This window comes from Acomys minous (genome assembly GCF_964271855.1).
Source record: "Acomys minous genome assembly, chromosome: 13".
Taxonomy (NCBI): Eukaryota; Metazoa; Chordata; class Mammalia; order Rodentia; family Muridae; genus Acomys; species Acomys minous.
The window spans coordinates 66,601,651-66,625,703 of NC_140495.1; the positions used below are offsets into that span (position 1 = coordinate 66,601,651).

Here is a 24,053-nt window from a genome sequence, read left to right on the forward strand (position 1 = left end):
TGTCTTAGTGAGGGCTCTCATACTGTGAAGGGACACTATGACCTCAGCAACTCTTATAAAGGAAAGCATTTAACTGGGACTGGCTTACAGTTCAGAGGTTAAGCCCATTATTGACACGGTAGGGAGCATGGCAGCGTGCAGGCAGACATGGTGCTAGAGAAAGAACTGGAAGTTCTACATCTTGATCTGAGTGTAGCAAGACTGTGTGCCACTCAGGGCATAGCATTAACAAATGTGACCTCAAAGCCCACTTCCAAGTTATATAGATCCTCCAGCAAGGCCATATCTTTGCACTGTTCTTTGGACTATTTTCATTTTTGTAACTTAACTTTAATAAGAAAATCTATAAATCATCATGTTTCTAGATCTGAAAACTCACTTATTTTTGATTGATTAAGTCACTGGAATGAGCTAATGGTGACAAAGCTATAATGTATAAATGCAGGTTTATTGGAAGCAGCATGGGTCGGGGAGGACAAGGGGACCACACACAGGGGGTGGGGTAAAGGAAAGAGAGAAGGCAGGGAGGTGGGGAAAGGGGAGAACGTGTGAAACCAAACCGCCTAGTTTATATAGTGAGACTGTGGGAGAGGGGAAGCCCCGCCCCTAGGTAGAGGGCAGGGCATAGCTGCCACGCCCTGCAGCAGGACTTAACAATTCTATGTACACACCACCTGATATTGCCACTCCCTAGGAGCCAAGCATTCAAACACACAAAATATATGGGGGCCACACCTATTAAACTACAAGATGTCTTCCTAGCCTTTTCCTATTTTGTAATATGTGATGACTGTGGAGCAGTCACTTTCTTTTCATATTTTTTCATTGTCTAATTAGAACAGTTCTTATTGGTAAACACAGAGGATTTGATCCAAAACCAGAAAAATTAGACAGAATGGTATTTCCTTTGGAATTTTCTGAAATAAACAAATAGTAAAATGTTTCATTGTCAGCATTTTCTACATATAATAATGAGAAACACAATCTAGAGTAAGGCCAAATTTATCATGTATGAATCATGCTTCTGGGTACTTCAGGAAATACATTTTTCAAATGGTGAGATTATTGACTACTACTTTGGGGTTCAAAAATTATAAAACATAAAAAATTATAAACATAAAATCTAGAATCTTCTGATGACTATTCTTCTCAAAGTGGTATTCAAAGATAAATGTCAGAAATTGTAAATATACAAAACATAGTGCACGCCCTGTCACCCAGCACACAACGGAACACATCACAGGAACAAAATATTTATTGAATATGTATTTCTTTATGAAAAAGTACATAAAATGAAACAGTGAATATATTGCTGACCTTCAAGTCAAACTGCTCATTTTAAAATGGGAACAATAATCACGATGCTTTCCCAAAAGTCAAGTTACGAAAATTAAACTGTATTATAGTGTAGTTTATCAATTTGACAGCAATATATGAGTATGCCCTCAACACTACGCATAATACAGAAGTTTACAAAAGACCCCTTGTTTCACACTTCACCTTCACTGATTGCCTTCTCATAACAAAGAATGATTCTCTTCCTTTGGTGAGTGAATTTAGTTAGCATCACACGGCAAAGGTTCTTTGGACTATTTTTATTTTTGTAACTTATATTTAGCAAGAAAATGTATACAAATCAGCATGTTTCTAGATCACTTATTTTATGTAATAGATTTTAGGCTAGGCAGTGGTGGCGTATGCCTTTAAATCACAGCACTTGGGAGGCAGAGGCAGGCAGATCACTATGAATTCGAGGTCAGCCTGGTCTACAAAGCAAGTCCAGGACAGTCAAGGCTACACAAAGGAACCCTGTCTTGAAAAACAAAAAACAAAAACCAACAACAACAACAAAATAGATTTAGACTGCCATTTTAGAAGAATTCACAGAATCATCAGCACATCATTTAAAAAGGGGTCACAAACATCTTTTCTGCAGCTTTGAGTCAGGCCTGACATTAACAATATCATTCCATGCTGACAAAGAATTGAAGCAATCCTGGAAGACGTATCTGCCTGTGTTCCCTATTCCACTGTGCAGGGGATGGTGCTTTTTTTTTTTTTTATTGAAGCAATGGTAGATCTGGCTGAGGACCATAACCTCAATCCATTTCCATCCATAAATACCCCCCACAATTTCTTCTAAGATAAATGTCATTACTTTATTAATATATTAACACAGGAACTTGAGTTTCTAGTACTCAAATAAACACCAAATTAAAGAAAGAATCAGTCAAATTTTTAAATGTTAAGTTTAATTATTTGCTAGATATGGTGGCAAATGCCTTTAATCTCAGCACTTGGGAGGCAAAGGCAGGTGGATCTCTGTGAATTGAGGCCAGCCAGGTCTATTTTGTGAGTTCCAGGACATCCAGGGCTACAAAGTGAGACCTTGCCTTAAGAAAAACAACACAAAGAGTTATTTATAAGTAATTGTATTGTTAATTATTTCTAAGCAGTACAGCACTTTAATTTTCTGAAGTAATGCACTTGAGAAACACTTGGTGTAGATTTTCAGATTTTTATGTTTTAACTCAAACTCTTTAAATATGCATATAAGCATGACCACACATTTATAATCATGGCCTTGTAATGTGAGGCTTCCAAGGCAAGCACGTTAGCAGGTGCTGGAATTACCTGAAGACATAGCTTTACTGCTATCTTCTTTGGATGTAACTAAAGATCCAGGCGTTACACAGATCGCAGCTTCTCTGCCAGACACTTCTCGATATCATCAAGCACTTGAACAGCAGCCCTGGGAATCCGGGTTCCAGGACCAAACACATTGGAAACACCAACTTCATACAGAAACTCATAATCCTGTTGAACAAATTGGCTTGATTAACGGACATTATTTCAACTTCAAAGAAATATATCTTATACATGTGTGCATGCATGTGTGGCTGTGTATGTGTGTGTGTGTGTGTGTGTGTGTGTGTGTGTGTACACCTTTTCTTCTTCACCAACACTCAGAACTTCCTAGCTGGAATGAACACCTTCCTTGGCTGAAGCAGCTAAGAACTAGCAGCACTGCGCTCAGACCCCAAGTCTAAACCGGAACTCTGCCCTGTGTTGTTTGTGTTTTGAAGCTCTGTGGCCCAAAGAAGAAGGAGTTGCACTTGAGAACACAATTTTCTCTCTAAGTCTTTACTGCTTGTCTTTCTGTGTATTAAACTTAGTATCACGATATGTCTCTGAGTTTAAACATCTACTTCTTTCCTGCTAGGCATGTAGCTGACACTAGTGAAGAGTGATATTTTGAATCTGGCCTCATGATAAATCAGCTCCGCTCATGAAGACCGGTCGTTTTTCTGTTCTGCTGCCGCAGTCCTGAGCTTACTTCAGCAGCAGCTAGTGTTTTAGTGTAGGCACTCCCTGGGCATGAGCCATGCTGCAGGCTGTAGGCTATATTAGCATCAGCACATCTTTATCTCTAACGCTGAATCTAGGATGGGCTATGAGGCTTGACCTGTACCATATAGGACAGGTGGTCGGGTCTGTGCTTAACCGTTGCAACACAGGTCTTTCTCTCATTTTCACATGATCAAAATTAGACAATAAATTACAAATCACACTAATTATCCACCCAGTACCCCTTCCTATCTTTGTGCTGGCCTTACAATACTAAGATTTTTACAATAGCATGTAACATATACTCCTGAGCTGGCACCTTCTTGTCTGAAGTTCTGAGAGTAGCTATCTTGTCTAAACAACTTTACATCCCCAGCACTGGACCTGTAGCCACTGACAACACATCACTGTCTGAGAAAGCAGGTGCTACATGTTTTAAGAGCTCTTAAAAGAATGACTGAAGTTGGGCATGGTGGCTCACACCTCCAATCCCAGCACTCAGGGAGGCAGAGGCAGGAGGATCATGGTGAGTTCAAGGTCAACCTGGTCTACAAAGGGAGTACAGTATAGCCAAGGCTACACAGAGAAACTCTGTCCCTCAAACCCCCACCCTGCAAGAAAAAAAAAAAAGATTGAGGCATCTGGTAACAATCATCTCCAAGTTGAGAACAGCTCTCTTGGTTTTCCTTTCCTAATAATGCAGTATTCCGTGAAATTATCCTAACCTCTGAGCTATGGGGTATGGCAGCATTGTGGGGTACTCTGAACTTCTGTAACCTAAAAGCTCTGACATGCCTAAATCTTACACAGGTTTTGTAAAATGTATCTTAGTGGGTGGGTTAAAGTTAGCAATACCTGAATATGGGCAAAGGGCACACAGGTGCTGTTTTTTATTTTTCACCTTAGGTATTAATTTGGATCTATACAAAGGTACTTTACAGTGCCTTCTACATACCAGGCCAGGAAAATCATGCTTTAAAATGTAACTAGGATCATGTGTCCACTCAGCTAGCCTAAGGCACTCACAGACAACGATGCAGAGAGGTTAGAGTTCTGGCTGAGCTGCAAAATAGTGAAGATGGTGCATGTTTAATCAAACTGTAGAAACTGTACATGCTTCATTGGGAAAGTCTATCTGCTTGATTCAAGACTCTGTGGTAATATTTTCTAATTCAATAACTAAGGGGCTATAAGTTGAGTAACAGCAGCATTTCACATATACTCTGTACTACAGTTTAATTGGCGTTCTTTAAAAGCCCAGACCTTAGAGCCTTGGGCCCAGTGCTTCGCACCATTATAAGAGCTGAAGCCTGCACAGATGTTCTAAACCAACTGTAGTATAACACAGCATGGTGTTCCTTCATCTTATTAATAGTTGATTGGTATCATTGTTGCTACTTACCATCCATTTCTCCTTTCCTAAGTGAACTCACATTTTTGTTAAAGTATCTACTTCCTCTCCCTATACTCTGAAATGTTCATGACAAGCTGATTCCACGTGCTAGCAGTAGGGTATTTTTCACTAGAGGAAAAACTGTATTCCAATAACAGTAGCTTCAATAGTGAAAGAGTTTTTCCAAGCTATATAACTGACATAACTTTGAGGTAGAACAACACTCAAGGACAGGGTTATGGAGGAAATGTATGTGTGACTTTCTCACAGATGCAAGCTACCTAAAGACCCATTCTAAAGCCACTATGTCGCTATCCAGAGTGCACTGTGTTTGTATCACCTTCCTTTATTTATAAAGCTAATAATGTTCTTATCCTAGTCTATGTACCACTGTTCACTGAATATGAACATGGTGGACAGCTATAATAAAGCTTTCTCATAACCTCATAAAACTTTTGTAAAGAGTTAAATATTATATAGTGAATTAAAATATAACCTTAATACAAAATAACATTGCCCACTCGCTGCAGAATTTACCTAGTGAGATCACTGGGCTATAATTTGCCTATACATCTAAAACAATATCACCTATCTATCTATGTGCATTGTTGGTCCCATATTATATACAATTTCATAACCTGATACGTATATATGGGGTCAGGGTGGGGTTTGTGTGGTTTTTACACAGCAATTTCCTCTGAACTACTGAAACTTTCCTTCAAAGAAGAAGTAGGAAGATTCCTAAGACTGAAGAAGAAAACAAAATTCACACATCTGGGATAGTTGAAGCTTGCAAGATTCACATGAACCCACGCAAGGTCACAGAAGCAGCGCAAGGCTGCTGTAGCCTGACCAATAGAGCTGTGAAGGGGGATTTTCTGACCTACTGCACTGCCTGAGTCCTGTAGAGAGCAGTCTTCACCAGCATAGGTGGGGCTTCTGGGTAATGCAGCTGCTTTTGAGTCATCCCTGCTCCTATATGTAAGCTCTCATCCATGCTCCTGTAAGTAACCCCAATAAAAACTCACATGTACGTGTGTGCACATGTACACATATGCATGCATGTACAGAAGAATATAGAGAAGAAAACTACCTGTGGTGGAATCACGCCCCCACACATGACAAGGATATCTGGCCGTCCCAGGGCAGTAAGTTCTTTGATAAGCTCAGGAACAAGGGTTTTGTGACCAGCAGCAAGTGTGCTGACGCCCACCGCATGCACATCTGCATCCACAGCCTGCTGCGCCACTTCACGGGGAGTCTGAGCACACAGAAAACAGCGACAGATCACTGGTTATTCCCAGGTAAGAGCAATGCAAGAGCTGCTGCAAAGCAGGGGCTACTTCTGTCAACATGCCAGGATTTTTTCTGTCACTTCCTGTTTCCTTACCTTCAGATTTTGAATAGTAGTGAAGCCACTGATTAAATGAATGCCAAGCCTGTATTTGCTTCTGGGACTGGAATTTACCAATTAGGTTTAAGTTAGAACAAAAAAATTTCCCCAAGGAATCTTCAAGGTAATCTTCAAAGACCACAAAATACTAATCAATTCTCAAAGAATGCAATAAGAAAACCTCTTAAAGCAATCATGACTTTGCAAAGCCTCATGAAAACTTCATTCTGAACTTACATTTATTGTTACTAAAAACTGAGTTAACATGAATTTTGTTTTATTTTTTATCATAAAGTAAATGAATTATACACATTAGAAAATGCAGAATTTGTTGGACTTTTTAAAAATAACTTTAAAAATGCCATCTTGGCTATTATCATTTACCTTTTCTAAATGTGGCGCATACCTGAAAAAGAGGGCCTATGTCCACATCGAAACCAAGGTCAGCAAAGCCTGTAGCAATGACCTTGGCTCCTCTGTCATGGCCATCTTGTCCCATTTTTGCCACAAGAAGACGAGGTCTGCGACCTTCACGTTCCATGAATTTATTAACTCTGGGAACAGTTTAAAAGGCAATAACAGTTAAATATTAACCGTCCTAATGTAAGATATAAAAACTGCAATTTATCCACATAAATCCTTAAAGAACACCTACTTATATGCAGCTCAAAGAGAAAGTCTCCCAAAAAGGAAAAGCTGTGGACCAGGGAGTTCATCACCAAGTTCTACCAAACTTTCAAAAAAAAAAAAGCTAACACCAATGTTCCTCAAACTGCCAAATGAACGTTAGTTTTAGTATTTAACTTCATTTTTACTTAATAATCATTTATTATTTTGTTTTATTTAAATTTAGTTAGTATCTTACTTAATAATTATAAATACTCACTTAATATTTAATTCTCATTAGTCAGTATATACTATATTTCATATAATTATATATAATTCAATACAGTCATAAATTATTAAATGACAAAGATATCTTCAGAGAAACACAGCATGAGGCTGTTTTGTCAATTTGCAAGTATACAATATACATAAGCTTAGTGGTACAGCCTACTACAGGTTTGCACTCCATGATGTGCGTAGTAGAGCCTAAGTGCATGGGTGTGTATGTGTGTGTGTGTGTGTGTGTGTGTGTGTGTGTATGTATGATATAACTTTTTGCTCCTACAAGTGTTGAAAAATAAAACCACAAAACCACATCAAATTCAGGAGAACATGGTACAAATGAGATGCAGCTAAGCAGAAAGCATGTGAAGCTGCTTACCGACCTCACACTATTTTGCAGTACACCTTTTTACCAGTAGGAAGATACACCGTAAAATAAAAATTAAAGTACAGCAAACAAGTAACAGCACTGTTTGTTATTGCTAATTCCTATGCAGTGGATACCTCCAAATAACTGGCAGAGCACAGGTGTCTAGCAGCATCATAAACACACGACTGACCATAGCTACAACATCACCAGGGGCAATTCCACTGGAGACAGGAATTAGCACCATTATAATCTTATGGGATCTCCAGTGTGCATGCAATCTATTGTTGGTCAAATTATCAAAGTTTCACACACCTGCACGGGACTGTGTATTTATAATTTAGTTATAAATAACAAATTATGCAATAAAATTTAAAAGTTATAGGTTAATCATATATTATATATTAGCTGTATAACACATATTTAATTTAAAATTTATTAGTTTTATAAGAATAAAAGACTAGTAGAAAAGTCAATTAATGCATTTCCCAAGTAATAAGGACATTACGCCATTAGCAGGCTCAAAACCTGAACTCATTAAAGCTTACACAGTACCTCTTGATGGCAGATGTTATCTCTTTACTTTCTCCAAACTCCTGTCGATATGCTCCACTCACCATGCGATCATTAGCTTTGTGCTCACCAAATACCTTTTTCAAAGCATCTGTGATTTCCCCAACTGTACACCTGCAGAATACAAAGGAGGTACCAGTAAGAGCATTAAATTACAACAAATAGATGCATGTTTACTTCAATCATCAATACAATTAGAAGATTTTGTTAATAAGTAAAAATAGGCTGTAAAAGCTCAAGGATGTTTTAAGATACTATGAAAGCTTATTTCCTGAGAATACTTACATAAAAATGAGTCTCGGTGCCATTCTGCACTGTAGTGCCTTTATAATATATCAACTAAAATAAAGAGTAAATGACTTGAAAGTTTCAAGTAGGTAAGTATCTGAGGGCAAGTCATCAACATCCCATTCAACAATACAAACAGGTGGAGCAAGAGGACCATTGACATTTCCTGATGAGAAATAAACCTTTCAGCGTGTTTCTCCCAAGGAGAGTGGTGAACTCAAGAAGAACAGTAGATTACAGAAGAGAACAATGTGAAATAGGCCAAAACATCAACAGAAAATAAGAGAATTACACCCATTTTCACAAGTGCTCTCTTGCCATTCCATCCCTCTGCCTTTTCACCCTCCCCGCTATTTTCATCTTATAACATTAGACATTTTTAGTAGCAGAGGGGAAAGGATTAGGATTGGGTTGTGTATTCCTCCGGCTGCTTCCTGACTAATGACTCCAAAGCCATGACATGACTATAACCTTTTTCTAACAGTTATCAAATAAGAGTTTCCTCTCTCCCACAAACACTATCGATGTCAAGGTTGAACACACAACCTTGATTATATAATTGAGAGTTCATCAGATTTCAACCTACAAATCAAAGAAATTGATGCATTATAATAGCACCACATGCTCTGAGTTAGAGTGAATTGCACAATTACTAATATCTCTCAAAGTATATTAATATTTTAAATGTACAGAAACTTGAGAAAAACTAATATAAAGTTTCTATTACTTTCTCTGGGGCTCACAGAATATATAAAAATGATGTCTTATCTGAGTACACTCTGAACAGATAAATTGGTCAAATTTTCGTTATTTGGAAGTCTCCAAACTCCTCACCTTGCACGAGCTGCATCCACTGCGAGAGCCAAAATATTGCCGTCTCCGCTGGCAGCACACTGGGTAAGTGCCTCGAGAGACCGCTCAGCGAGAGCTTGATCCCTACTGGATTTGACCTTAGAAAGAAGAGAAGGGACAGTTTTATGTGAAAGGAAAATAAAACAGGAACACAGAGATTAAACTATGACACATACTCTATAGACCATGTTCCAAAATCTAAAAAAGGGGAACGGGGAGGAGGGGGGGAAGACAATAATATTAACCTAAGAAGGGTGTTCATTTGTTCAGTTCAGTCAGTAAAATGATTCTGACTCAGTACAAAGCCAACAAACCAGAAGCAAGCAGAGTAGTAACTTTCCCTGTTACCCAGGTTTTTCTGTAGTGACAACACAATGAAAATAGGTGGGCCTTTTGCAGGGGAATGCCAAGGAACACTCACAATTAACAGTGGGAAGGCCAGACCAGAGCTTACAGGAAAGTTTAACTACGCAGAAGTGTGCTTTAGATGACTGACAACATGCTGGCCACAATACATATTGCTAATCTTTTTATTTAAAAATAAGTCCAAAGCCAGGTGCGGTGGCACATTCTTGTAATCCCAGCACTCTGTGAGACAGAGGCAGGAGGATCTCTGTACGTTCGAGACCTGCCTGGTCTACAAAGTAAGTTCAGGAAGGACAACCAAGGCTACACTGAGAAACCCTGGAGAGAGAGAGAGAGAGGGAGAGAGAGAGGGAGAGAGAGAGAGAGAGAGAGAGAGAGAGAGAGAGAGAGAGAGAGAGAGAGAGAGAGAGAGAGAGAGAATATGAATAGAAAGCATGGCTCAAACCATGTCCCTTCAGATCCTAGTTTTACTCTATGCTGTCAACAGCTTGTACAAATGTTACTCAAGAGCAAAGCTCACAAGCTGCACCCCTGCCAAAATTCCAATCTACCACATTTCCCAAGATGCCACATAGATGACAGCATCTGTTATCACAAACAGAATGGAGGAAGTATATTACAGTAAGGAAAAGATCAATTCAAACTCTTCACAAAAAAAGAAAAGACCTATTTTTTTCTTTATTGTATGGCTTCATGTTTTAACTCCAAATGTTAAGGAGAGTATGTTGGAGTATGGTGCCTCTCAACTATGATTTCTAACGGCTGTAGCGTGATGGTGAAGAGTTAACAATGGTGAACAACTTCTAAAATTTAATAGAAAACACATAGAGGCATGGAGTGTAGTTTACAAAAGTACTGTTTGTTGAAACCTCTCTTTGTAGCAGGTGCACTCCCACACTACACATAGCTAGGCATGTAGGGAAAGTGCACCTTTTACTTAGAGTTATGGCTAAATAAAGTGGGAAATAGACTAGTATTCAAATGAAGAGAATAGGCACAAGTTCTACTCATACTGGGTTCAACTTAAAACTTCCACCTGATATTCACTATGCGGCAGATCTTAAGAAAATACAGACATCTCTCCAAACCAACTTCCTGTCAGGTCGGATTGATTAAAAGAAAGGAATTATCCTTTTATATTAATAACTTTAAACTAAGAGTCATATTAGTAACTCAGAATTGAATGAGGAAAATGTATGTCTAATGAAGCTGCTGACCCAACAGATACTCAGAAACTTTTAGTATTAAAAAGAAGCTGTAATAACAAGAACGAGTCATTCTTGTAGGAAATAAGAACTTCTGCAAGTATGAGCTGTCCTGTAGCCTGAATGGCGTAACCATCCGATGCTTACCATGTATGCATCAGCAAGTATGTTCCAAAAACAGTAAAAGTAAATGTTTTATATCCTTTCATATAATCATAACATTTCAGAAAGAAACTGAAACGAAACAGAAGCACAGTGCTCACCGAGATGAACATATAGAGCACACTCCAGCAAGTGTAGAAAGCTCCCTAGACACTGATGCGTACAAACGCGCTAGCAGAGACAGATAACCTGAGGAATCAAACAGCAAACGAACCATGGTCCCGTGGAGAAAACCTAATAATGAGAGCCCTGACGCACACACTGACCCTCAGCCACACTGTGTCTTTCTTTGTGACTTCAGCTCTAAAGTCTTAAGAGACCTAGACTGAGTTATGAATGCCCAGTTACTTATTCCAAGCACGTTTCTCAATTACCTTAAAAAGACTATCATGAGCAGTAATACTGACCCCATGTGGATGTTACAGACACAGACACAGAATAAACCCAGAGCCCAGGACGTCCTTAAGGAACAACAGCCGGTAATACCTTCTCAAGTTTCTCAATCTGCTTCTTGCGCACGGAAGTATTGTCAATGGCCAGAACTTCCACAGAGTCTTCTTTTTCCAACTGATATTTATTTACACCAACAATCACTTCAGAACCTATTGATTTCCCAAAGAACATAACATGTGGACTTCCTCATAAACAGTTTTGCATTAAGAAACACATTGTCTGTAAGTTTAATATTTTTAAGTAGCATTCTTAACTCATAATGAATTCAAGAATAACTCAGAAACTCCATTCTGTGATACAGGTAGGCAGGGAAGAAGAGTTACACAGTTACATGACAGGTCTTCTGCTTTGCTGTTCTCCTGAGCTACCCACTTCTCAGTTCCTAACACAAGAAACCAAGGACAGTCAGCTATCGGGGCTGATTTAGAGAGCAAGGCAGGCGGCAGTGCCCACTGTCTTTCTAGTATTTTCTACAATTCTCTTACAGCCAGTTGTTGTTCTATGAGAAGACAAATACTTTTAAAATCTGCCAATAATAAATCAGCATTACGACACACTTTCTTCATCTACAGGTAACTCAGCAGTTGCAGCCCAGGTTGTACTCCTTGCTTCCTTCCCAGCACTTACCTTCATCAGTAATTACTTGGTTTCTTTACTTGTTCATTTCCTCTTTGACTGCAATGAAACCTCTATCCTCCCAAGAGTTCACGTGCGTCCTAGTAACAGCTGCCTGCCCAGCCACAGCAAGCATGTCAAGCAGAGCATACCAAAGAGTATCCCCGGAGTGAATGAGTGAATTCCCCCATGCTGAGCACGAGGACTGTCAAGCACGTCATCCTTAATATGGTCATTGGCAACATCCATTCATATATGCATGTATGTGTTATAAACACATGTATGCTTGCCTGTGTGCTTGCAAAAATGCAAAGCCATGAGATACAGGCATAAAGATATATTTGGATACACACACATGAGAGACATTTTACTGAAGCTCTATTTTCCCATTATTATTGTATTTTAAAATGTATTTGTATAAATTATGCATGGTATCTCTAGGCAGAAACTAGCAGTCCTCCTTAGCTGTTGAATGTCATATATAAACTTCTCCCTTCCCTCTTACCAGAGTCTATTCTAGCTTGTCGTCGGGCAGCGCACTCTTCGATGCGCAGTTTGGGTATTCCCTCAGCCACAGCTTTGGCCATCCCACCCATTTCTTCAACCTCATGTATCAGCTACAAAAAAGTGAGCAAAAGGGAAAAAAAAGGACAAAAAAAAAAGGTTAGTAAAATGAAGAGATAAAAGCACTCAAAATACCCCTGTATGTTATATATCCCTAGTAGCACTGAAATTATAAAATAAACATTAATATTTTATAATAATTAAATAAATTCAAGAGAAATATTTACAATTTATGTGCTTAAACCTATCTAAAAAAAAAACAAAGGAAAAACTTTAAAGTATATTCTGGAAAACCTGAAATTTCTCAGTCAAATTTTGTAGGGAAAGGCCAATAATACTTCCAATTGTCTAGCCTTTATTTTTGGTTACAGAAATAAGGATTTCAAGGTTCTATGACTCTTTGATAAAAAGGTATGTCAAAATGCAGTTCTACTTTCAGTTAAAAAATAAGATTATATGTGTGTATATGAGATGGAAGAGACTGCTCAAAAACCCAGTATAACAGGAAAAATGGGCATGCAAGATATGTGTCAACACAAAACTCAAAAGAGATCTTGATGCTTTCAGAAAGAATGATCTGGAATAACAGAGCATTAAGTTTATGATCACAAATATTAGAGGCACGAGTGAGAGCTCAGAGTGAGAAGCAGACTAATATTAATAAAGTTACTCACAGAACTATGAATAGAAATAATTTCAAACCAAGTCCTCTTCAGCTCACGTGCACGGGTTTGTAAACTTGACTGGAGTGAGGGGTAAGGAATGATGACAGGAGATTAAGAGCGACAGACAGACACAGAACATAAACTAGGATAGGACAGACCCTAAGCTCTCTGGTGGAGAGATGCAACAGCTATGAGCAATGGCCAAGAAACTTGGGACTTTTATTATGAACAGCACAGAAGGAGGGGTCTTCATATGAGGTCTCTATAAGGCAGCAACTTCAGGCTGCAGTCATCCAAGAAGAGAAAGCTGTAGGTGCTATTTTGCATACACTGTCAACATCTGCCCAGGGGCCAAAGGAAGACTGTCAATTCCCTGGTTTGAGGCACTGAGGTCCTTGACATGGCTGAGATCAGGATTTCATCTACTCTTTACACATTCATTCTGGTCCTCCTCTGATCCCCTGCTAGTCAAGGATAAAAACAGAATGGAAAAACTTTTAAACATGTAAAGTTATAAATGATTTGTCTCCTAGGAAGCTTCTGTGACAAGTGCTTCAAAATTAACATAGAGATATACAAACATAGAGGTAGATGGTCGAACTCTTGGAGATTAAGAGCCTGGAGTGCTCCACACCCCATGGGGTATTTATATCACACCCCTCCCCTCCAGGTTCAAGTGATCATTGTGGAAGGGGGGGTGGAAAGACTGTAAGAGCTAGAGAAGCCAGATGTCTTGGGGGAAACAGTTTTGCCAGCCAGGATGGCCCAATTGCACCCATGGACTCTCAGTAGCTGACTGGGACTGCATGCAGAAGGCCTGCACGAGGTTAAGCCAGTCAAACTGTCAGGATGGATAGGGCAGGAGTTCATGAAGTTCCACGGCCATCTCAGGAGCTCTTGGCAACTGACGTCTACCGGAGGAATAAACCATTTCTGTAGCAAAGACGGTTCTAAGAGCAGATGGTCTCACAGCCATGCAGAGGCAACACAAAATGGACTTAGTGTGTATTTTTTTTAAGAGAGTGCACATAAAGTTAGGAGGGACAGTAGATATGGGACGTGTAAATCCTGAAGTTTTTGTGTGTATAAGCTCACCCTTTCTAGTTCTTTCTGAACTCTAGCTGGCTGGTTCAACTCAGCTGCTCTGGCTCAAAACTCCTCCACTGATGATGACTGACTCAAACTGGCTTCTCTCCACTTCTCACTGAATTGTTCTGCTTGGAAAAACTGCCTCTAAACTCCACAAACTGAACTGGACAGACTGTACTGTACTGTGTCCATGAACTCCAGTGTATTCCTGTACTGTAGTCTACTATTGAACTGTACTGTCTGTCCACGTGAGAGTTGGGCATATCCTAGCTCTGACTCATTCTGTCAAGTCTTTCTCTGATTCCTCACTTTGCCCCTCAATTTGAGGTCACTGTTTGGGATTAAAGGTGTTTTCTAAAATCCAGCCAGAGGGCTTAAAGGTGTGGCACATCCATATTCCAGCCAGAAGGATTAAAGATGTATACAAAGGGTGTGTCTGTGACCTAGCTGAATCACAGGGACCTAGGCCTTTGGATATTATCCCTTACCAGAGTAGTCATGTTGCTGGATTACAATTCCTCTACAGGGAAAAATCCGAGAAGAAAGAACAGGGGGTAGATTTCACCCAAACACGTTACATGTATATATGAATATTAAATAATTTTTAAAGATATGCTTTAAAATAACGGGTATGAGATTCAGGCTTTCTATTCCACAAAAGTCAGCAGTCCTAGAGATAAGGCAGTTCAAGTCAAACAAGAACATGAGAATACTCCAGGAAGAAACAAGCTGAGGTATGCTTACATTGCTAGGAAAGGAGAAAAGGGTATTTAGACAATGTCTAAAACTTTGTGTCTAATACCTAAAGCCAACAAAATCAGAAGAAACAGGACATGTGTAACTTAAAATACAAAATGTTTTTTTTAACTGCATAGATTAGTAAACAGAAATAAGAACTGGAAAACAAAAGAGTGCTGAGTGTGCGTGTCTGTGTGTGTGTGTCTGTATGTAAGTATGTGTGTGTCTGTATGTATGTGTCTGTCTATGTCTGTGTATCCGTGTAAGCATATGTGTTTTTTAATAGTAGCTATGTTTTATTTGTGCATAAAATATAATCATAGAAATAGAAATGTATTTTTAAAGTTTGTTTTAGTAGTGAAACTATGAAGTCAAAGACAAATTTTCCTTTTTTCACATACATTTTATAATTTTAGTATGCATCTAAAAATGGTTATTTATAGATAAAAATATATTTTTTAAAAGTTGGAATGAATAGACACTGACCTTCAGAGCAGCTTCATACACATCATTTGTGAGAGATTCCATCATGTACGATCCTCCCCAAGGATCAGCCACTTTTGGAATCCCAGATTCTTCTTGAATGATAATTTGTGTGTTTCGGGCAATTCGAGCACTTTTCACAGTGGGCAAGCCTAGAGCTTCATCAAAAGAATTCGTGTGCAAGGACTGTGTTCCTCCAAACACAGCTGCCATCGCTTCGATTGCAGTGCGGACAATGTTATTGTAAGGATCCTAGAACATTTGACCAGAAATCCAAATCAAAACAAGAAAAGGTTCACAGACACCAGAGCTCTAAGACACATTATAATTAAGCAACAACTATACAACCTACACCAATGTCAAAAGCAGCTTGGGAATGCACTCAATATTAGGCATCAGAGTAGCAAATAAAATCAGACAAATTAATTAGCCAGCTAGAAAAGAATTCAGAGCCAAGGCTTCTAGTTCAGGTTTAGGCATAAAAACACTGTCTTATATACTCCACAGACATTTCAAACACAATTACACCATTTAAGTACTATTCCATAAGCATATCATCAGGTACAATTTTTCATAAAGATTTTTCCCTAATTTACCATCTCCTATATTCTGCATACCACAGAGTATCTCCTGAAATGGATGTATACAAAGTGTGTACTTAATAAATGATTAATCAAACTAGTTAAGTGTAAATTCAGAGGCAGGAAACTGAATTCCACTTTACTATATTCCTAACTGTTAGTTGGCCACTTACTGAACTTCTATAGATTTCAGCTTTAACTGTAAAAATCAGAATATTAAAATACAATTATAAAAGTTCCTTCCAACCTGAGAATCTCTACTTCTTTAGTCATCAAAAACATGCTCATTGCTATTCAATATTAAATGTAGAAAAGACATACAACTTAAAATCACACCAAGTGCACTTATAAAATGAAAATTTAAGTGGAAACAAATTACACTATCCAAATGATACTAGTCTTTAAATATCTGTGTGCTTTCTTGCTTAAAACGTGTGTGTGTGTGTGTGTGTGTGTTAGTTTTATGCTAAGATGTATCTCTAAAAAGTATCTAAAAGTATTAATTATAATATGCTTTTTATTTCTTTTTCAACAAATAGTTTTCTACTATGTTAGAACAGTAAATAATCCCAAGAACTGACAAATGAGATTTTATGAAATTAAAAAGCTTCTGTATAACAAAGGAAACATTCACTAGCGTGAATAGGCTGGCTACAGAATGGGTAAGTTTAAAAATATGCCAACTACACACCAAAAGGAGATTAATATCTAAGAGAAATAAAGAATTACAAAAATTAGGCCTCCAAGCCCAAACCACTGAATCAACAAATGGGCTAATGAGCTGGGTAGTTCTCAAAAGAAGGAATACAAATAGCAGATAAACACAAAGTGGTCACAGTTTTAGCCATCAGCGAAATGCATATTAAAAGAACTTTGAAATTGTATGGCATATGGAGCCTGAACCAGCCAGTAAAACAAAAAATGAAGCCAAACATTAGGCAGAGCTTGGGGAATCCTGAAGGAAAGGGGGAAGAAGGATTGTAGGAAACACAGGGGTCAATGACCCCACAAGAAAATGCACAGACTCAACTAACCAAAGCTCATATGGGTCCCAGAGACTAAAGCGACAATCAGGAAGCCTACGTGGGTCTGACCTAGGTCCTGTGCATATATGCTATGTTTGTGTGGCTTGGTGTTCTCATGGGACTCCTAACAGTGGGAGCAGGGGCTGCCTCTGACAGCTCTGCCTGCTTTGGGGACCCTTTTCCTCATACTGGGTTGCCTTGTCCAGCCTTGATATGAGGGAAGGTGCCTAGTCTTATTGCAGCTTCATATGCCATGTTTGGTTGATATCCCTGGGAGGCCTGCTCTTTTCTAAAGGGAAATGGGTGGGGGATGGGAGGTAGATCTGGAGAGTAGAGGAGGTAAGGGTAATGGACCAGGAGGAGAGGAAGGGGAGGAAACTGCAGTCCAGATGTAACATATGAAAGAATAATAAATTTTCAAAAAGCAGATTCCATTTTGTCCAAGTCAGAATGGCTACCATCATGAACATAAAGGATACAAGCTGTGGTAGTACATGCCTTTAATCCTAGCACTCAGGAGGCAGAAAGATGAGAGCAGTGGCCAGCCTCGTCTGTGTAATGAGTTCCAGAGCAGCGAGGGCTGTACAGTAAGTCCTTGGATCAGAAGGAAAATATAAATAAACAAAAGATAGAGGGGTGGTAAAAGGAAGGAGCAAAAACAAGAAAAGAAGACAATGTTGGCAAAGTTGTGAAGAGGAGCTCGAGTCACTGCTGATGAAAGTGTGAACTGTTGTGTGACCATTATGGAAATCAGTGTCACATTCCTAAGAGTCCCGAAAGTAGCACTGCCATATGGTCCAGCTATACGGCTCCTGAGTACACACCCAAAGGACTCTCAATCAACACAGCACAGAGACACTTGCACATCCACGGTTATTGATTCTCTAGTCACAACTGTTAGAAAATGAAATCAGCCTAGATCTCTATCAACAGATGAAGACAGAATGTGACGCATAAGCACAGTGGAATCCTATACAGCTATAAAGAAAATGGAATCATGACTTGCAGGGAAATGAGTGTAATAAAATAAGCAAAATAAGCCAGACTCAGGATGAACACCTTGTGTTTCCCTCTTACCCACAAAACCTAGATTTAAAATTAAATATGTGTGTGTGTGTTTACAAACATGTTTGTAGACCACAGAACTAAAAGAGACCCTTGCATGAAAGGAGAGGAAGATCTCTTATGCTATGTGAGTAAGACATAGAATACATATGATAAAACAGAACACATGGGATATAAAAGTTGAATGGGGGGACTGTCATGGAAAAGAAAGGGAACCAGTGGGAGAAGGGCGTGGTGATGGGGAGGGGAATGAAGAAACAAAGGATGAAGATGGCACCACCAAACAGACCCTTTACTCTGTATGCTAACCTAAAACACTTGTGCACAAGCCAAGATAGAAATGATTTTAGCGTTAGCCACTAGAGGGAGCCAACCCCATTCAATCTGTGTTAACTCAAAACCAAGGCATGCATTCTGCTTCAAGGTATTTCTGAATAAATTAATTTAAAATAATAAAAATATATTTGACTTTCAGATATTAACAAACAGGCTGCTAAATATGGTTCCTGGTTGTGCCTCTTGCCTAGAAGAAAATGTTCGTTTTCTTTATCCAAGTTCTCTTTCTTCAGCTGGATACATACCTGCTCAGTAAGCGACCAGCCTGATGTCTGGCAATGTGCTCGCAGGAGAAGAGATTTGGAGTTTTTAGGCTGGAACATTTTTTCTATTAAGTGAGCCCACAGTCTTCTCCCAGCTCGCATCTTTGCGATTTCCATGTAGAAGTTCATCCCAATGCCCCAAAAGAAAGACAACCTAAAACGGCAAAGCCCAGAGCTCACTGAAATTTAAAAATACAAGTCAGAAAATAAACTAGTTGCATCACACACTAGAAAAACCTATGTCCTGATTTGAATATCAAGCAGTGAAGTTTGAATTAAAAGCAATACATGTTTCTTTTTTGTTTTGTTTTTTTATTTGTTTGTTTGGTTGGTTTTTTGTGTTTGTTTTGGTTTTTGGTTTTTGGTTTTTTTCAGACAGGGTCTCACTATGTAGCCTTGGCTGTCCTGGACTCACTTTGTAGACCAGGCTGGCCTTGAACTCACAGTGATCCCCCTGCCTCTGCCTCCTGAGTGCTGGGATTAAAGGCATGCGCCACCACACCCAGCTCAACACACATGTTTCTAAGTAACTGTAAGCTTAAACACAGAAATGGCTGTGGATGTCTACTTCTGGAAAAACTATTTCACTTCACAAGTAATTTCCTTTTGGAAGGGCTTTCTTCTTGTGTGCTGACTTAAAGACAGATTCTAAGCCTGGGGGCGTGGCTTTGTGATTCTAGACCCTGAACTCCACACAGCATCACAGAAACAAACACTTTTATTTTCCCAGTGCTGAGATTGAACGTAGGACCTTACACTTGCTAGGCAAATGCTTCCACCATTCAGCTACATGTCCAGTTCAAGGTCCATTTCTTTAAAAAGAAAAACAAACAAACAAACAAAAACAAAACAAAATAAAGGAATACCAACTTGGAGTTGTGACAGAAAGAATACGATCCCATGCTTGCTTGGTTTGTACACAAACACAGGGTTGCTTTTTTGTGTGCTTTAAGAAAATGACTGAGCATTGTGTTTAGTCATATTCTCCTGCTATGGTAATAATCATACAACATCTTAGAATAAATAAACCGTCACTAGGCATATTTTGCTTATTTGAATTGTCAGCACATAGTTGAGCATAGCTTCAGGGACAAGCTCACCAAGGCACTGCTGATCTGAATGAAACCTGGATTGATTTCTGACCAATTTAAATATTTCAAAAACTTCATTTAAATGTTTCTATATTTTTCATACAACTTTATTAGCAATTCATTTTGAGATAATATTTTAGTTTAGTTTAGTTTAGTTTATAATACTGTGTATGCCCAAATATTTATATCAGTATTACAGAAAAAAAAAGGAATAGGTGATTTCCATGTTTTCAAATGGAAAAAACTAAAAGTAACTTAATTTTATGTTTATATTTTAATATATCTTCCATGTATGCTTTGGTTATCTTCTGTAAACATGGCATTACTCCAATTAAAAGAGTGGGATGGTCAATATATATATTGGGATGGTTAACACACACACACACACACACACACACATATATACATATATTTGTTTTATTACCTATGAGTAAAACAAACTACATACAGCAGGGAGAACCATGAGATTTTTTTCCTATAAATAATACTGGCTTATTTTCTTTTTTCACTTGGAAAAAAATAAGAATCTAAATTAGCATGGTATTTATTCCTACAAGTTTATTTTGTTAGCATATTTTTCTGAACAGACAGAAAATGATCCTATGCATGTTTTTAATTGGAGAAAAGATACCTAAGTTTAATCTACTGACCTTGGTGCAAATTCATCAATTGTGAGTCCAGCCTGAAGTCCGGTTCTGCAGTACTCTAGGCCATCCGCAATGGTATAGGCCAGTTCCAGAATGGCATCAGCTCCTGCTTCCTGCATGTGGTACCCACTAATGGAAATGGAATTAAACTTTGGCATGTTCTAGAAAAAATAATAAAAACAACAATGAATAAAATATGAAAAGGTTCTGTTAAACTTATTTTATAAAAGAAATTATCTTTAAATGATGTTCAATTTCAGACATACTTGGTAGTTTATCATCTTAACTGAAAAAAAAAATCCTAGTACTTGTTACATTAAATTCACTCTCAAATTTAAATGTTTGATCTATAAAGCATCTTTAAGATGTTATGTTTAGTTTTCTACTAGAAAATAGTTACACCAGTTATCTTTTAGGCTAGCTAAGACTTCACAAAGGCCTTATAATTTTGTCTGATATGTTGAAGATACATAAACTTCACATTACTTATATTATTTTATTTGAATAAAGGTATCAAATATAAAACAAGTATACAGGAATAATAGTGGTTTGATATTAGTGTCATATTCTGAAGCAAAACAGGATAAAATGAAAGCCTTAAGATTTCTTTTATTTATATATATATATATATATATATATATATATATATATATATATATATTTGTTTTATTACCTATGAGTAAAACAAACTACATACAGCAGGGAGAACCATGAGACAATCATGAGTTAAATAAATATTACATTCATAGGCATTTGGCTATTTGTATTTGTCACACTTTAAATAAGCATCTTTCCAATTTTGTTGAGTCTAAATTTCTGAATGAAATACAATATATATCATATCTCATCTCTATTAACTTAGATCCTTTATCATGATCTAAAAAGATCTTATCCCCTAACCAACTAAACTTGATCGTAAAACTAAACTATCTAGTCTTCAACACCCCTCGGAGACTTGAGAAGGAATAAAACTTAAATACCTGGGTGAACCAGTAGTGCAGGTTAGCAGCTTCCAAAATGAAAAAATGACTGGGACAATTTAATACCTGCACAGTCACCCAACACTGTCTATAATGTTGGAGCCTCATCTTTGGCCTTCTAGCCTAACTTATTCATGAGGCAGGAACTATTGAGGACTTGGTTACCCTGTCTTGGCAGAGTTTGGCTGTTGACTCTGCCTGCATCCAAGCTTGCCCATTTTTAGGCAGAATTCTGTCTGTGGCAGAAACTAGGACATTTTTCCCAGTGGCTTGTTTGCCACATTTGAAGCCAACTCCATAAGGAGGTTCTTTGATGCTCTTCATCTTCTTTGAAGTCAGCTGGGTGTTGTCAGGAGTTAACTTGTCTTCTTGTCAAAGAATCTTTAGAATAATAAAAACATCTTTAAACGCCATATTCTGTGGGTCTCTGAGGCTTTTGAAGACCTTATTTAACTATTTTACCTTATATATCTATAGAATCATATCTATCTGTTAGACTTAGGATATATATTCTTGTGCTAAATGAGACTAGTATTTGACAGGACCATGATTTGCATCAATATATAAAATTCTATACCAATGTCTTAGAGATAACTTTCTGTGAGTAACATTAGAGCCTTGAGTTAAGGAGTAGGTTCAATCATCTCCCTTTTGTTCTATCCTCCCTCTATATTTCTATATCCCCCTTTCTTTCTTTTCGGCTCCTATCTCCTTGTTTACAGATGAAAGATAAAGGACAAGAGAGACATCCCTGGATTCACCCTAGTTTTCTCTTTGTATAAGGCCAATAATCGCTATAATGATCCTGTATAATAAAAGATCTTCTGGAGGAAGCTATATCCCGGATCTCAAGCTGTACAATTGAGCTTTATGATTTCAATTCCCAGCAAGCTCATGGTGGCTCACAACCATCTATAATGAGATCTGGTGCCCTCTTCTGGCATACAGGTGCACATGTAAACAAAACACTGCATACTTATAAATAAAAATAATTTTTTTAAAAAAAATCAAAGATTTCATTTTGACTTACTGGGATAGTTAATGCTAAGCATATCCCAGGTTCTTCTACCATGACCACTAAGAATACCACATACCATGATTTCCCAACATTTTATGTTGGGTCAAGTACCTGATTGAATATATTCTACAAAGCCAAAGAGCTAGCACACTACTTGAGTCAACTGAACACAAATAAATTAGAAACATGGGCTCTGATGTCAGAGGGCTCAAATTTTAACCATGACCTTGAACTACTACTAAGTTTTTCAACTTTGTTAGTCTTTGATTTCCTACAAAACAGAGGTAATAACTGTATTGTTCCCATGGACATTATTTAAGACTAAATGTTTGACATAAGTCACTTAGTATTATCCCAGCAGATGCTAAGAACTCAAAAAGACAATAGCTGGCATTATTTATAGCTGGTATAAAATAGATATACCACATTTATATATATCATGCATATATACATTCATATAATATACATACATAGTTCTGTATTTTATATTCTCAGGTATTTATAACCCAAAGCTCTTTGAAAATGCTCTATAACAAAATCAGAAAGGGGACAGAATGACATGGAACTGAGAAAAATGACCATATTTTGGAATTCACACACAAATCCAGGAAACGGGTGCTTTGCTGTGCAAAGGAGGACACTGACAGTCTTTTGAAGTAATAGAAATATAAGCACAACAGAATATTACCCATCTTTTAAAAGGACAGAAATTCTGGTATGGGATAGAATGGACCAACACTGAGGATATTATATTAAATGAAACAGTCTACTCAAAAAGGAACTACTGAATGGTCCTTCTCATCTGAGCAATCGGCAGCACTCAAATTTGCAAATGTTTACAGCAATACAATGGTGGTATCCTGGAGCAGGAATGGATGGGAGAATGGCGCTTTCTGTTGAATAGATAGTTTCAGTTCTCCAAAAATAAGAGTAAAGGTGACATTTACAGAACAGTGGAAGCACACTTAAAGCTACTATACACTTGTAAGTGGTTAACACAGTGATATCATGATATGTATATTTTTCCATAAGATACAAAGTTATCAGTTTATAAAATCCTTCAAAAAACACCATATGATTAGACTCTGAACTGGCATGCTGTCACTTACAGGAAGGAGTAGGTAGAACAATTCTGAACATCTGGTTAACACGACAATCCTTTACAAGGTGAGATAAGCAGGGTATAGAAGCACAGGATGACACCACACACTCCTGTAACCAGCCTTGCCCTTCCTCCTCTGACAGCAAGTCCTGAGTTTAGAGTTCCATGGTACAAGCCCTACACTCCATTTTTCTCTTCCTACTAAGACACAAAGAAGACCTTGCTACATTCCTCTGTAAGATCCCTCTCCCTCTCACCATCTGGCTATCCTTCCTTTCTTTCTTCCTTAACCACAGCTGATGCAGTTAACAAAACAGAAACAAGGTAAAGGAACCTGGAGCCCTGATTACTACAGAACTTCACAGACAAATCCTTTACAGCCCACCATCTAACTTCCTTGTGACTCTTATTTAGCTTAAGCCTCTGCTATTTTCATGCTTGTTACATGTCACTAATCAGAATCTTTGCAAGTCTTAGAAAACTCAAAATAAATACACAGCTAC

General features: G+C 38.1%; 1 protein-coding gene across 2 annotated transcripts in view; it reads right to left on the bottom strand.

Annotated features, from left to right (window-relative positions):
* Window positions 1-1,237: 1,237 nt before the first annotated feature.
* MMUT (methylmalonyl-CoA mutase) overlaps window positions 1,238-24,053 on the bottom strand; it is a 29,980-nt gene continuing 7,164 nt past the window's right edge. For both annotated transcript variants that reach the window (XM_084752277.1, XM_084752278.1), the window contains exons 4-13: window positions 20,454-20,611; window positions 18,695-18,866; window positions 15,446-15,694; window positions 12,409-12,520; window positions 11,322-11,437; window positions 9,085-9,200; window positions 7,945-8,076; window positions 6,541-6,688; window positions 5,835-6,002; window positions 1,238-2,817 (exon numbers count right to left, since the gene is read on the bottom strand). In XM_084752277.1, coding sequence (XP_084608403.1) covers window positions 2,689-2,817; window positions 5,835-6,002; window positions 6,541-6,688; window positions 7,945-8,076; window positions 9,085-9,200; window positions 11,322-11,437; window positions 12,409-12,520; window positions 15,446-15,694; window positions 18,695-18,866; window positions 20,454-20,611 — 1,500 coding nt within the window. In that variant the 3' untranslated portion in view covers window positions 1,238-2,688. The remainder of the gene's footprint in view (window positions 2,818-5,834; window positions 6,003-6,540; window positions 6,689-7,944; window positions 8,077-9,084; window positions 9,201-11,321; window positions 11,438-12,408; window positions 12,521-15,445; window positions 15,695-18,694; window positions 18,867-20,453; window positions 20,612-24,053) is intronic.